Source organism: Pholis gunnellus (genome assembly GCF_910591455.1).
Source record: "Pholis gunnellus genome assembly, chromosome: 5".
Classification (NCBI taxonomy): domain Eukaryota; kingdom Metazoa; phylum Chordata; class Actinopteri; order Perciformes; family Pholidae; genus Pholis; species Pholis gunnellus.
Window position 1 is genome coordinate 10,370,116 of NC_136531.1, and position 16,202 is coordinate 10,386,317.

General features: G+C 47.4%; 1 protein-coding gene across 2 annotated transcripts in view; it reads left to right on the plus strand.

Moving 5' to 3' along the window:
* Positions 1 to 14,911, plus strand: part of lef1 (lymphoid enhancer-binding factor 1) — a 40,058-nt gene extending 25,147 nt beyond the window's left edge. The window contains exons 5-11 of one of the 2 annotated variants that reach the window (XM_079159809.1): positions 875 to 965; positions 2,412 to 2,531; positions 3,270 to 3,432; positions 4,257 to 4,364; positions 6,169 to 6,217; positions 6,854 to 6,895; positions 14,785 to 14,911. In XM_079159809.1, the coding sequence (XP_079015935.1) occupies positions 875 to 965; positions 2,412 to 2,531; positions 3,270 to 3,432; positions 4,257 to 4,364; positions 6,169 to 6,217; positions 6,854 to 6,888 (566 nt within the window). In that variant the 3' untranslated portion in view covers positions 6,889 to 6,895; positions 14,785 to 14,911. The remainder of the gene's footprint in view (positions 1 to 874; positions 966 to 2,411; positions 2,532 to 3,269; positions 3,433 to 4,256; positions 4,365 to 6,168; positions 6,218 to 6,853; positions 6,896 to 14,784) is intronic. The other variant, XM_079159810.1, reaches the window with a different exon arrangement.
* The last annotated feature ends 1,291 nt before the right edge of the window (positions 14,912 to 16,202 follow it).

The window sequence follows — 16,202 nt, forward strand, 5'->3', positions numbered from 1 at the left end:
ACTTGTATGTGTGTGAACAGTTTTTCCCGATATCTACCGACTGTCCATCTTTTTATTACTATCTCCGCTCTATTATAAAAACAAAACAAATAGGTGTCTCACAAGACGACATGAGTTGCTTCAGGTTTTAGTTAAATATGAATAATTTTCCCAGTTAAGTCTTTCTACAAAAAAAAAAAAAAGGACCCCTCAACCTTGAAAGCCAGTAGGAGCAGACGAGCTGGAGATGGAGCAGCTTAGTCCTGAAGATCCACCGACAGTTAGTCCAAGTCAATCCCGTGTCTACAGGGAGAGCTGCAGCCTCTGCCACAAAGAGGAAGCCTCAATTAACCAGCTTAAAGATGCTGAGACACACTGGAAGGACTCTAGCTAAGCGGGAGAAATATGATCCTTTTCCTACGGGGCTGATAATGTGAGGTTCAAGCCCCGACATCGTGCACTGTCCTTGACTTGTAGTGGAACAGGACGGGAAGGTGGGAAAGGAGTAATGGCTTTTAAAGGTCAATAATATTACACAAAACAATTGGCAAAGTTATGACTTGAATCATAATCGGCTCAAAGAATATGTCCACAAGACCTGCAAACTTTTGGTACTTTGTACTGTTTGTGTATGATGTTTTATATCCTTAGAAGCTTTTTCATTCATGCTCATCCTATTTCAACGTTTTTCTTTGCAATGTGTTTTTAATGACCCATATTAAGGCCACAAACGGAAAAACACGTTGCTCTAACAGTGAAGTTGTTCCTCATTCTACCGGAGCTGCTGTAGTTCTGCCGCCTTTTAAGGCACATTTCCATTTGTACTTTTGACGTGTAAGTGAAAAATGTAACCTGAACACCTTCTAACGGTTGTGTACCATTGTTGCGTGTCTAGGAATGCAGAGGCATCACCCCGGACCAGACATGACCAACTTCTACTCCCTGTCTCCCGGAGGAGTCGGGCAGCTCACGCCACCGCTGGGATGGTGAGTCAGACGAGACAAAAGCATGCGCAGTTGATTTGGTGTAAACAAGGAGCCATTACGATCCCGTCCCTTCCCATCCGATGCACACCGACACTGTGCTAGCTTTGATGGAGGAATGCTGGCCTGCAGCAGCAGCAGCAGCAGCAGCCTACACAGGGAGGTCTGCTTCTGGCTGTTCCTGCTGCGGCTTCCAGCCACACCGCTCCTCTGTGTGCCCAGCGCATGTCAAACACATCACCGCATACATGCCCCGGCATAACCATATGGCTGCTTAGCCCCCATCAAAGCTTCCTGGAAGTGCTTCTCTCTCTCTCTCTCTCTCTCTCTCTCTCTCTCTCTCTCTGCATCCTTGCCACTGCCATTCCTGTACTTGTTCTCAACATATCTTACCCTCTTCCTCTCTATCTCTTTCTTTATCTGTCAGCATGATGTTTTAGAAAGACGGGGCTTCAGGCATACACTGAGTGGAGCCAGATGTAAGGTGTAGGATGAGGCTCAACTTCTGCTTTCCTCCTCCTTATGTCTGACTTTGCGGTATATTTTAGTTTTAGGAACTTTATTCTAATTAAGGAACTTTTCCCCCCTACTTTTCCTGCTGAGGAACCTTGGTCATAGTTGTACCCCACAACAAGTCCTTGTACTGAAGAAGCATTGTGTTTGCAGTACTAAACATTGCTGAATCACAAGAATCTTTCTTTCTAAAACGAACATTTTTGAAAAACAGCAACCAGTTGGTTGAAACACAACCACAGCAGAAGTGAGTGTTCCCACTGATGGACCGATGACAACGAACTAAATCTACTATTTATTATTATTTCAGAAGAAGGGTCTCAGAACGTTTGAGCCAGGAAACAAAAGCTTTTATAAAAACGTCCCCATGTTAAGCAGAAATAGATATTCAAAGCCGTTCTAAAAATTGAAACAGATTTTATTTTCTTCTATACTGAAGACCGCATGACGTTTCTCTTGTCAGTTCCTCTTACTTCACTTGATCCTCGTTGTTCTCAAAGGGGAGAAGAAAAAGCATACACAAGCTCAACGCATGGAAAGTCTCCCAACCACGAGTCTTTGGACACACGACAGCATCGAGTGCAAAACAAACATTTCCAATTAACATAAAAAACATACCCAACCTTTAAACAGCGATCCCTTAATATGAAGCAATGCCACCGTGACCCTCTGCTCTAATATAGCTGGATATATAATCATCTAATATTGAACAAAGATGAAATAAGTGGACACACAAGCTACTACAGCCAATACTAATATTAAGCATTTAATCATCAAGAAAATAAACATGTGTTGATGGATCTCTTTCCTTGTTTGTGTACGCTGTTGCAAGTGTGCGCCTACAGTCACTTGACATTTTAGGGGACCCTTTCCATGCTACTGTCCTTCTTGGTCCTCTCTTAATCAATCAAAGCCTGCTGTCTGCTGTTATTGCAGGTTCTCACACCACATGGTGCCCGGCCCCCAAGGTCCCCACGCCACAGGGATCCCCCACCCGGCCATCGTCAACCCACAGGTCAAACACGAGCCTCTGCATGAAACAGACATCATGCACATGTGAGTCCTGCAAACACAAAATACCTTCATCAAACACCCTCATACACTCGCATACTTCCAGGTATCCGTGCCCACCACCGCTACAGTAGGCCACCGCCGAACAAACCCGCTGTCAGAGCCTTGTTCTCATTCCCTTGATGTGAGCAGATAAGCAGCGAGGGGGGGCCCCCGTGCTCTCCCGATAACAGGCCGATGCTTCATTTGTCCCCGGGGACCACAACACACTTAGCACTCAGCAACAGATACAGGTCCGAGATTAGTGCTCGGATGAAATGAATTCACATCCCCAGTGTGTGCAGTGGGAAGTGCTGTGAGTACCCTGAAGTGGTTATCGCTGATATTTCCATTATTCATGGCCATCCCAGCACCAAGACTTTACTAGCACCAAAAAGGTTGTTAGAAAGTAAGTCAGTAGTGGGAGCAGAGTTTTTTTTTTTTGGAGTGCGAGCATTTGGCTTTAAGCGACGTGCCAATGTGCGGTGGACGAGAAGGTTTGGCTGCCATTACTGGTGAAGTAATCTCTCGGCATTAAGGGCCGCGACTGTGCAACTGCACATGATTAAAGAGGCGGGGGGGGGGCCCCATTGCGTGCCTCGCCATTGGCTGAGAGCAACCAGACCCTCGCTGCTTTTGTCCCCCTCCTCCGATGCTTTGCGCTTTCATTCTCTCATGGTCCAGCTCATTTGTTCCCTCCTCTTCTTCACCTCTCTTCTATGTCGTTGTTGTTTGTCTTTACAGGAAACCCCAGCACGAACAGAGAAAGGAGCAGGAGCCCAAAAGACCGCACATCAAGAAGCCGCTAAACGCCTTCATGCTCTACATGAAAGAAATGCGTGCGAACGTGGTCGCCGAGTGCACGCTGAAGGAGAGCGCTGCCATCAACCAGATCCTGGGACGAAGGGTAGGTCACACAGTCTGCGTACACCCAGGGACCCATCCCGGTCTCTTTGTCGCTGTAGTCGATCTTTTTCGATTGAGTTAAATCACCGGGAGATCACAGTTCAAGCCGAGGGTTCTAACGAGTCCGCGTGGACTGACTTCCCAGGGCCAATTAGTTTAAAAAAGTACAAAGCTTCCTCTCTCTATGAACATACAGTCTTTTATGAACTAGTTGTGATTATTGTCATAATGATTGCCCGAGCCAATTACTCCCCTCTCAGCAGCACAGATACAGACTGCCTATCTCGCTGACATTTAATCAAATTGGCTTTAATAAAGTATGCCTGGATAATGGCACGGTTGGAAATGACCAAATTTGTTCCTTTTGAGGAAGCGGGACCACAGAGCCATGTTAAAAGCCTTAACGAATAGGCCCAGCGGTCGAGGCAGCCAGCCACAGCAAAGCCTAGTTCGTGGCCTGCATCGGGTAATTGCTCGCTGACATAGTTTGAATAAAAAGCGCTGCTAAATTGGAACCAGTGTTTTGATATGAAATCAAAGTTTTTTTTTCTTTCCTTCTCTTCTCTGCCTCCCTCTGACTCGAGTGCATGTTAATCTCTTCATCATGTGTCCCCCTTCTTCCTCTTCTCTCTCTCTCTCTCTTTCTCTCTTTTATCCCCTTTTTTTTCTACACCAAACGTTTGGAAGTTGAAAAGAAGATTTTTTTTTTCTTTTTTCTTTTTACCAAAACACCAGCACACTTCTCTATGCAGGGAACATGCAATTGCATGCCAGTAATTGACTGTATGCTATTTCCCCCCCCTAATCTCCTTTGTACTGAAACAGTGGCATGCTTTATCTCGGGAAGAGCAAGCTAAGTATTATGAGCTAGCCCGCAAGGAACGGCAGCTCCACATGCAGCTCTACCCAGGCTGGTCCGCTCGAGATAATTATGTAAGTATCAACAGAACAGATTGGCAGAGGTGCGCGTGCGTGCGTGTGAATGTGGATTTATGTTGTTTGTTTATGTCAGCGTTGCATGACACACGGTAGTGACACACACACACACACACACACACTAATTCACACCAGTCGGCTCCATGCTAATGGGGTCCATTTGTGGACCCTTTTGTTTCAGCCTGATGTGTAATTCATAAAACTGTGATTATATTACCATCTGCAGTAAAAGGATCGTAGCACCGTGGACATTATCATTGCCACAAAGAGTGGAAACTGCCTGGTAATGGTTATGCTAGTCTTTGATGTTCCATATCAGCATGGGGCTCTGGATGTAAAAAGCACCTGTTAGACTGAGGCCGGATCGTACATGCAGCATTCAGCAGCAGCAACCTTTGCTCCTCCAGCTGCCCATGTTGTTTGTGAATGTGGGAGGTTCAGCTTGCATTTAAGACGCGGCCTGTTTATATGGTGTATGTCACGGGTGTGCATGCCTACATGTTCGTGTGTTTGCGTGGAAGTTGTCAAATCTGTCTCTGTCTGTGTGTGTGTGTGTGTGTGTGTGTGAGAGCGTGTATGAATTTGTGAGAGAGAGAGCACCAGCCTTTATTAAAAGTGTGGCTCCGGCACTCACGTTCACTCCACCACCAAAGTGCTTTGTGGTGTTTATCTGCCTCCCCTCGGACACCGACAGCATCCCCCCCCCCCCTTCTTTCTGCCTCCACCGCTCCGCCGCCAAAATGCCTCGCTGAGGGGGGGAGACAGCTCTGCTATACCAGCGGAGCACAGCACAGTTACACATACACAACATCAGCTCGTGACAGTCAGCCCAGTTCCAGCTTTGTTAGTACAAACATATTTGACGGGTAGAAGAGTCAAGGAATGGCTTTCTACTTGGCACACCAAAGAGATAAAGGGAAGCGATACGTTTCTTGCAAGTACATTTAGTATCCCTGAGAGTGCTATTCTGCGACCCCTCCCACAAAAAAATAACATCTGTACACAGGCAGCACATCATGCCTGGAAACACCCAAAAATAAGTAGCGCACTGGCATGGACGAGAGCGCGTGGCATTCACAGTTTTGCTGTGTAGCCCCTCTCTCATCCTTTTCTCTCACCCACTCTCACTTAGTCTGTCTTCGTCCCTGTCTGCCGCAGCAGTAGAAGGCAGATTAGCTCATGAATAAGTGGATTAGCAGACTTTGCAGCAGGAAACCAAAGTGCTGCTCATATTTGACTAGAACGACTCTGCGCTGCTATCTATACCTATAGTCTCCCCCCTGGGGATTTAGCATAAGCTATAAATCCTTACACACTCCCACCACCTCGCTGGAGAAAAAAAAAAGAAGAAGAGTGGCACTCTTAACAGTCATTGAGCCAGACTAGCCTAATTACAGTGAGCATTTTTAATTGCACTTCATGTTAATATTTGTCATTTGAGGGACTTCAAAGGAAGTGGAAATGTGACACGGACGGGTCACAGCAGCAGGACGAGCTGCCTGCGTTCTCACAACCCCCCCCCCCCCCCCCCCCAAAAAAAAGGGCCTAAAAATGTATGAAATGAAGTCGTTTTGGAACCAGCTGAAAGCAGGCAGAGCACACTTCACATCAGACTCGCACTCGTGGTCGGTGCGTCCCTCTCAGCGCGGCAGTTTGCGGCGGAGTCCGGAGTCCGGGGGATGCTGGTTGGATGCCCAGCAGGGGATGAGTGAACATGGCAGTCAGCAGCAGGATATCAGAGTGGTCTAGTGAGCGTGAGTGCTGGAGCCACACTTTATGTGTTCCTCTGTATATTTTTTAGGGAAAGAAGAAGAAGCGGAAGAGGGAGAAGATGCAGGAATCCGCCCCAGGTGAGCACTGATCCCTCCGGTTCCTTCTCTTTGTTTTTGTTTTTTTTTGGTCTGTTGCATTTTGAAGTTGTGAGTTACACCATCTTTCCATAGACAACACATCATCTTTTACAGTATACTGCTGCATTTGTTGCTGCGTTTGTACAAAATGCACGCTCTGTAAACTTGTAAAAGAACACCTAATCTCCCAGTAGACAGAGACAAATGCCTATAAAACTGACAAGTAGCAGAACTCTGTGCTTCAGTAGACTGGCTCGGCTCTGTGAAGGCAGCACAGTCCTTCACTCAGTTTTCCTCTAGACTTTCTCTGTGTACATCCCACCATCCATTTGTCCACTGCCCCGTCTTCACAAATGACACCTACTTTGGGATTAGTCTGTCCATTCTATACGACTACTTACCAACTCTGGGCTTTGCACTATTTGTTTGCCTGCTGCACCACAGTGTGTCTTTCTGCTGACCTTGTTTAGCTGCGCTTATGAGCCTCCTCTCAGCACCGCAACTCTAATCCATTGAGAATTACATCTTAAGTAAAATGTCAGTATTTTTTTTTTGTGTAGGCCAAATGGGCGGTAAAGATCTATGCCGTCCAGATACCTCCAATTTTATTTTTTTAAAAGATGCAATTTTCTGCAGGTACAGGCCAGAGAATGAAAACGGCGTACATCTGAGAATATGGTAAGACAAACCCTCCATCCCCTCCCTGTCTGATCACTTCAATACATGAATACATGTCAAGACTAAACACTGACTTGAGAACAGGTACTCACAGACTAATCCTGAAAAGGTCCACCCTAACCTCGTCATAGTCATTGTGTCAGTGGTGTTAAGGCCTGAGGAGGGATTGTGCTTTTTGCTCAATGGCCTCAGCACATCAGCACAATGCCCATTGAATTCTCTCTCTGTTTGTTTGTGTGCATGTGTGTGTGTGTGTGTTGAACTAGTCAATCCAATTTTTTTGTGTGTCGAGCACTGGTTGGATTAAAGGTCAGATGTTGTGTCAGCATTTTGTGGTTTACGAATCTTCCAAATTAAAAAGGTTTGAAAGTTATCGCTTAATAAATCAGACGGCTCAGACTCCGTGTTTTCTAAACATGGACCAAATAATACATCTGAAAACACTTTTACTAGCCCAGAGCAGACGTCAGCGCTCAGTCCCATATGGACTACATGTGTTGTCTCTCTCTGCATCTTTGCGAGGCAGAGCGGGATTCTGGCAGGACCTTAATGAGATGCTATACCTTAATACGATTTCATGGTATCTGGGGTTTCAGGGTGTGTATAATGCCTTCACAACAAAGGCGCTCCGTAGTCGCTTTTTTTCTCATGTGAATGATATGCTGGGATATATTGATTCAGATGACATGTCAAACCCACACTGAACTGTCACCTTTCCTTTTTTTTGGGGGGGGGGGGTTGAAAGAAGGATTAACGTTCTCAATATGTGGCAAAGGCAACTCTATTTTCAGTCTTCCTTACTCTCTCTGCCCCCCCCCCCCCCCCCCCCCCCCCCACACTCCCCCCACTCCCCTCGAGCCTGGTAGCATCCTGTTGTTCCGCTCCCTCTCGCTTGCAGAAAAAAGCCGGGCAGATGTGACAAATCTGGTCTTACGTCGAAATCTCCCCGACCAGACAAAGGTTTTCCACTTGATCGATTCCTGACCCGGTGGCTCTCTCTGAACCCAAAATTGGGCCGCTTTTCTTTTCCCTTTTTATTCTCTCGCCACAGTCGTCTCTCAGAGCTCAGAGAGAGCGGGCTCTAAAAAGCACTTTATCTCTGATCCAATAATTAGCAGCGCCTAGCCGCAGCGGGATGGACACCCTTGCTGATTCTCAGTGACAGCCTTAAACTAATATGCATAATACCGAGGATACCGCCACAACTCCCCAAGCCCTCAATTTATGCAGATCCCAAAGAGCTGGATTGAGGTTAGCTCGGTGTAGACGCCAAAAAACATCTTTAAATGAACTCGTTTGTCTATTTCTTTTCATCTGGCCTCGCCTCTACCCGGCCTGTCTCTCCGCCACATGAAAAATCTGAACGGAAACTTGTTAATGGGTACATTTTGGAGACACAACTTCCAACACCTTTTACTTTGATACACAGTGAACATTTACTGCGTTTTATTTTTATTTATAGTGCTGGTACCGTCACAATGAAGATTATTCAGCACAGTGAAAATGCTCCCGTCCAGGTAGACTTTATGAAGGGAAAAGTCACTTAATACGACTTCATATCAGCATATTTGATGGCTTCTGCTTAGTATTTCCGCCCGTGAGGCAAACCAGGAGCTGAGCAGTCGAGCAGTGTTTCGTGGCCCGACGTTGGTTCTCTTTGTTATCGTTAGCATGTCAAACGCTGGGCCAGCCACACAGCTGGCACTCACCACTCTGAGAAGTCATTACTCTGACAATGTGAAATTAGGGTTTCCGTCTCTTCCCATCATCACCCCACGGCCCAGCCCCCCCCCCCCCCCCCCCATCCCCCTCCCCCCCCCCCCCCCCCCCCCCCCCCCCTTTTTCTTCCACTGACTGTTTCACTCCTCACTGTTTCTGCACACGTCTTTATTTAGTTCCTCTCTCTCTTGCTTCCTCTCACGCTGTTCGCCTTTTGTCTGACTAAGCCCGCCGATTCGCCGCCTTTTGAGATAGGTATCTGGCCCGAGACGCGTACATGCCCTCGAGGCTTTCTCCCACTTCAGCCACCGCACATTTCTTTCACAGGGGGGGAGACACTTTTAACAAAGGTGGCCTTTTAATCTCGCTAGTTGAGGGCCGTGGAGTTGCCAACACTTGTGAACTGTCCTAAAACTGCATTTGAGTCATCTTGCTCGGACTCGTGTGAAGGTGCTCTTTTGTTGTCAAACAAAATGGATGTCTCGACAAGCCGATTTTAATCACATGATCCAGGATATCTTGAAAATAAATGATGCTTTATGATTGGTAAAGTCTGGTAAGTGCAGCCAGGGTCATTTCTAACCTCATGTCCTGGTCCAGAGAGATGAAAGCAAATGGGGAGCTTTGTGGCCTCTCTCTCTCTCTCTCTCTCTCTCTCTCTCTCTCTCTCTGTGTGTCTCTCTCTCTCCCTATCTTTCTGTCTCTGTTTGTCTATCTCTGTCTGTTTCTCTCTCTGTGTGTCTCTCTCTCTGTCTCTCTCTGTCTCTCTGTCTGTCTCTCTCTCTCTCTCTCTCTCTCTCTGTGTGTGTGTCTCTCGCTCTCCCTCTCTTTCTGTCTCTGTCTGTCTATCTCTGTCTCTCTCTGTCTGTTTCTCTCTCTGTGTGTCTCTCTCTCTTTCTCTCCCTCTCTCTCTGTCTCTTTCTCTCCCTCTCTGTCTCTCTCTCTCTCCCTCTCTCTCAGTCGTGCCCCGGCTCTGCTCCCTCTGATGTGTGCAGCCAGAAGTCAGCTGTCAGAAGACTTTGATGAGCGACGAGGGAAGAAGAGGAGAGAGGAGGGCATGAGCATGTTAGGGAAAAAGGGAGCATAAGAAAAGGGCCAAAAGAAAATCCCTCATTCTCTCGAGTTCTCAGTTTACCCAATCTCTCTCAACTGCCACTCATCCTTCAGTCTCCATCTCCCATTTCTTTCCCCTTTTCTCTCTCTGTATTTGTCGCCTCTCATCTTCTCTCTCTCTCTCTCCCTCTCTGAGACCCTCATCACTCGCTGCACATTTCTCTCTATCTCTCTCTCTCTCTCTCTCTCTCTCGCACATCTGAGCAGCCAGCCACACACTCCGCCTGCAATTAGGCAAGATCCAGCGTCTGCCTCGATTTCCCGAGTCGTTTCAATTTGGCACCGAGCCTGTAGGCCACTGCGGCACAGCCCAGTGCCTCCACACCCCGCCTTATTAGTGACCTGGGATAATTGGGGAAGGAATCCGGATTGCAAAACAGACTCTGGGTCTCGCTTTGAGCAGGGCACAGGAGATGAGAGGATGTTTTTAAAACTGTACTTTTTCACACACATTAAAAAAAAAATATGAGTGGGAGGGGGAGGAGAGAGAGAGATTTAGGCTTAAATCAGAGCGACTCCCCCCCCAGCTAATGTTTCTGTGGGTAGGAAATAGAATCGGAAATACTCACCCTTGACAGTCCTCCCGTTCTCTCACTCCCTTTGACCTCCACAAAGCCTGCTCTGTGAAGAAAAATGACCCTCTCAGCACTTAGTATATGGACTTCCAGAGGGCGGCAGGACGTCAAACTCCATGTAATTCAAGTGTGTGGTTTTAGCTTAGAAGTACAAATCTTTTACACTGACATGGTTGTCTTATCCTGGCCTGGCAACCTGGTGTGACACTTCAGAGGGGGGTGGGGGGGGGGGGGGGGTATAGCCCTCTTAAAGGTCTTTGTTTACACGTGAGAAACGCAGCTCTAGTGCTCCCATTGTTTAGACTGGGGCTCCACATTTGTTTTGATTGAGTCACGGGCCTATTGTGTTGTGGTTTGGTCAGCTGCAGTAACAGTATGAGGGTGCAGTCTCTTGGCTTTTTGTGATGTCTTCTCCACTTCCTCTCTCCGTCTGTACCTCTTTAACCCCCCCCCCCCCCCCCCACACACACACACACACACACACACACACACACACACACACACACACACACCCTCACCCCCCCGTGGCTCCTAGAGGCACTGCAGCGTTTTTTGAAAGAGGTGGAGATATGTGACCTTATAAGATGCCCCCCTTGTGAAATGCTTATCTCTGAATTAAAGGCCCCCAGGTAACACAGACAGGAAAGTGACTGTGGAACTGAAGGAAGCCCTGTTTATTTTTTTTATTTTCGCTCGACTCATTCTAGCCATTGTTAAAGGAGGCTAAACCTTTTTCTTCTTCTTTTCTCCTTTTCTCTGCCTCTCCACTTCCCTCTTTCTTTGCTCCTCCTCTTCCTGCTCCTCTCCTCTGTCCTGACGGTGAATATGAGCGGCGGTGGAGGCCTTTGAAGCCAGACCACAGCCCTCACCCCCCCCCCCACATCCCCTTCTCCCGACATCCCCCGGCCTGCAGCGGCTCAGACTGAGCTGTTCGAGGGCACACAGCCAGACTTCAGCTGCCCGGGCCCCCAGCGATGCCGCCTCAGATGTGGGCAACCCCCCCCCCCCTCCCTCCCTCCCCCTCCCACACCCTCCTGTACTCCCATAGTCTCACCCACGCATGCCTGAGGTTTGGGGTTTTGGTGACTCCCCCCTCCCCGTTCCCCTTTTGACCACAACCAGACCCCACCCTTCCCTTCTCTCCAATATTTAACACAGACACCGTCTTTCCTCTTCCTTCTCTTCAGCCTCTTAGTTTCAGGCCCTCCTGACTCCACTTGTTAGTTTCTGATATCCCCCCGTGGAAAAGATGCTCCCCCTGAGCCTGCCTTTTGATTGGAGGTTAAGAATTTCAAAGCCCCCTTTTTTTTTTAAAGAGGCGATTTCTTTTATGTGTTATGTCTCGGAGCGGAAGAACGTGCTGACAGTGCAGAGCGTTTTGTTTCAAACATCGCTTTGTCTTCCAGGTGCTTTTTTTTGTTTATTGCCCTGCTCACTTTATTCCCCCCCCCGCCCCCCTTGTGTCTTTAAGAGCGGTACTGCTACAAATGTATTTAGAGGAGGCTCCTTTGAAACGGTGTCACCAAAGCCAGCTGTATGTTCCAGGCCACGGTCACTGGCGTGCCAAGACACGCCACCGCACCAGACTCTAAACTAAATGTGTGCACAATTATACTTTCTAGAGCTCGCGAGTCTGTCCGTCTGAGCCTGACTGAGCTGACCTCAGTGGATGACGTAACAACGTTACGCCACTTATTGTTTTTCTGGATCTCAGGTTGAAAGTAGAAAGGCAGGCAGCAGCTTCAGCATTCATATCCTCGCTGCTGACAGAAACACATGACGCTCATCAGTGATGGTTGTTGGAACGCATGTGAATTGTACTTCCATCAATCGGTCAATGGTCAGAAAATGAATTGATAGTTGGAGAAGTAGATCCAACATTTTAGTTTTTTTTACTGTTGGTCAATCAAAATGAGCCCTTTGTTGCTTTGAGCTTGGTTAAACGTGATTGCATTTTTAATCAATCTTTTAATAAATTCTGGATTTTTTTTTTTTTAATAAACGAGTAAAAAAATAATTTGCAGCACTACCTTTAAAAGTCAGTGAGGGCATTTTTGCGCCCTGACTTTGACCTGACAGATAAAGGATGACTTATTTTTAAACTTATTTTCCTACATTTTGGTAAGATTGTACTCACTCGGTTAATTGCTGGGATGTAAAAAGTCTAAAGTGTTTCTTGCCCTGTCAGACTTCTTTCTAGCCATGTCACCGTGTTCCCAGATCTTAACAGTTAACGACGATGTTATAATAACTGATTAAAAAGATGACTACGACATGTCTTTACTTGCATTGATCTCTATCTTCAGTCTCGTTTGTCCTCTGAATCCTCCCCTCTTGTCTCTGCCATGGTAGGGTCTGCGCCTCAGCCTGTGCTGGAGACACCTCTCTCTACTTGGCATATTTTTTGAGTAATTTGTCGGCGGTGTTTTCCTTTTTAATGGCACCAAAAGAAATCCCAGAGCTGTGTGTAGAGAGAGAGAGAGAGAGAGAGAGAGAGACGAGGAGGTGGGTGGGTCGGTGGGTTTGGAGGTTAGGGGACTATAAGGCAGCCGGGCCCCAGCTGCGGCCTCTTTGATTTGGCCTGGGAGGTGAAAGCGGCGATTGAGACGCGAGGTTGTGCCAGTTATCTTAACCTCCCACACTTCAAAAGCTGGCCGAGAGCTTGTCCGACTCCTTTCTCCCCCCCCCTTCCTGCCTCCCGCCGTCCCGTAGCGGGAAAGGAATTGGGGGGGGGGGGGAGAAGGGGGAGACTAAACCTTCGCTAGCCCTCTGAACAGAGGAGCGTTTCATTTCCTGCAAAAAATAGTCCAGGCGGCATTCCTGAGCGCTAATGTAGAGGGAGGAGGAGGAGGAGAGGAGGGGTCAAGTTGCTCCTGAATCCCAGTGTTTGTGTCGGCTGGACCTTGTGAAGAGCTGGCCTGGTGCCCCCTACAACCAACCACCACGCAAGTCCACATCCCTGCTGTTACCACCAAGCTTTTTTTTAAAACTAGTGCGCACACACACACACAGACGCACTCATGCACGCGCTTCTTCGCCCGCAGCCCCTCAGGCCTCTTCCCCAGGCAGGAAGGCCAAAGCTTTTCATGTCTGTGGTGGGGGAAGGAAAAAAAAAAATGCTCCCCAGGAAACAGGGTGCAGCGCCGGGCGTGCGGGCCCGCTTTGAGATCCTGGGATGAAAAGGGAGAGGGCGGCGGAGGTAAATAGAAGCGACAGGGGCTCCCTCTTTCTCTCAGAGCACTGTGCTCCTTTCAGTCTCTACTTTGTGCCGCTCATGGTCAGCGCTCCTCGGGGGAAAGGTGGCCTCGGTCCTGTTCCCTTTTATCCACATGTGGTAAAGCAGTCTGCAGGGTGGGGTGTGTGTGTGTGTGTGTGTGTGTGTGTGTGTGTGTGTGTGTGTGTGTGTTTGTGTGTTAAGACTTTTCAAGTGTTAAGATGCAGCGAGCAGCAGGGATCAGCTGACTTCTCTCCTACAAAAACACACTCTTGGCTTTGCCACAAGAGGAAAGCAAACTAATACATTTTTTTCGTCTTCACAAAACATCCATCTTTTTTAGTCGCGGGAGGCATCCATCCACCTCTGTCTCTGCCTCTCCACTTTGATCACAGATTCTATTTGATGCTGCTCGGGTCTAAAATAACTCTCCTTGGCTTGTCAATAACTGAAGCGAACCCTGTTATGTTAGCTCGAGCCCAGATCATGGCAGGGAAACGAGCACTTGTGCGGCATGACAAACAATTTTCCCATCGGGGGGAAAAGGGGGGCCAATTCTGTGAGAGCCCTGTGAAGTGGATTGTGGAGCAGTCAGGTAACATTTTGACACCGCGGCGGCAAACTGCACCTGAACCGCGTTGGTTTCAGATTACCGACTATACCGACACAGTTCCATGAACTCTGCTCGTTTAACCGGGTCAACGCAGGGATCCTCCTGCGTGGAGAGTATTTCCTCGTCTTGTTTTCCCCATCGCCCACCTGCGGTCGGCAGCCTAAATGTCACCCAGAAGCTACACAATCGTGGTGCTCGCCTTGAGAGAGTGAGAGGAGGGATGAGTCAGCCAGGGTTAGGGCAAAGAAGAGCGCAGCACTGCCAGCTGGGTCACGGCAACCCCCGCGTCAGACTAGATCAAAGCTAGACCGGCCCACATCCTGTCACTGACCTATAACCTCCTCTGTAGTTCAGCGCTTTTGGCTCAACACAGCTGCAAAGGCTTTCATTCAATCAGCTGTAACACCACGAAGGTATGAATAACGATTGACGAGGTAGACGGCGATGACAGGTAACGTGGAGGTATGGCTGCATTGGTGAGACGCTCTCGAGTCATTCTGAGTCATCTCGCCGTGTCTGGTTTGGGTTAATGTGTCGTGAATGTGACCAGGGTTTTGGTGTAAGTTGCAGACGCGGTGACTTCATAGTTCGGTTGATTTAAAGGTTTTTTCTTTTGTCTTTTTGTTTGTTTTTTTGTTGTTTTTTCTCTCTCCAGGAGGAAAACGGAACAATTTCTCCACATGCAAAGCGAAGGCAGCAGCTACGGGCCCTCTGCTAGAGATGGAGGCCTGCTAGATTCCATGAAGACCGTTAAATCTCCAAACTGAAAGCCTCCAGTTCTCAGAGGACCCCACTCCCCCCTCCACCCCATCTCTCCTCACCCCTGCTCCCCTTTCCTTCAACACAGTCACATGCCCCCCCCCCCCCACACCCACCTCCACCAAAAACACTTCCCTGTTGGACTCTACTCGCGTCCTCAAGGCGCCTGCTGTAGAGACACTGAACTGAACTGAACAAGACAATCATGATTAGTAGGAGCACCCTCACGCAACCACGTTCTCTCACCGGAAAAAAAAAATAAAAACACACACATCAATTTGACGTCTGTGTTTCGTCAGTTTCCTTTTTACAATCAGCTTTACTGCAATCCCAAGGCACGGCACTGAAAAACATGTGCGCACAAACTTCTCCACTGCACCGCCCAAACACTCCAGACACCTGTCTCTTAAGTTACTGTAAGTTATTTGTCACCTCGGTTCCTTTGTATAGTTCATTAGGCCGAAATTCACTCCCCGAACACCCCCCACACCCCCCCATTCTCTCTCTCTCTCACTCTCTCTCTCTCCCGGGATTTTTTAGACCATTTTGGGGTTTCGCCCGACCGACCAAACACCTCTTTTTAGACTGCACTAAGGAAGCCGGAGGAATCTCATCTCGTCTACGAAACGTTCTCAAGACGCCATTTTAGTTTGTCGCTGACCAGTTGGTGCAAAAAAAGGATCAACGTTTTGATTTGCTTTTTTCATTTTAGACTGAATTTGATTTTGAATGCTTTTTTTTTTGTATTTTGAACCCTTGTTTCAATTTCTCGGTGTATATTTTAGTGATTTTGTTTTTTTTTAAATATTGTTTTGTTTTTTATATAGTGGTATATATAAAAATAAGCTTTGGACACAGGAAAGCCATTTTTCTTGTTGAAGCATCTTGCAGAAAATTGAAACTTACGGCTTCTTTTGATAACTATTTGTAACAAATAGTGACCTCGAGTCTTGCTCAGATGTAAAATAATGCTCAGTATGTGTACTTTTTAAAACTGTCAGGATATGTCAATTTTCTTGGTATTTTTGCAGGCAACATTAGGACAAAGGCGAGAGTGATGGCTCAGAGGCCTATATTTTATTGTTCTAAAACATGACAAATGAAGCAGATATATATATTTACCCCAGCACTTGGCAGTCTTTCTTTTATTGCAATGGACCTTTGTCTTTTCTCTCTGGTAGCTAATAGTGTGGTCTCTAGCCATGTTGTTTATTCCATGCAAGCATCTCTGTAACATTATGATTTTAATGCTCTCTTTTAGTATTACTTGATGAATTCCTTTTTTTTTTTTTTATCATCATATTTCGGGTCACT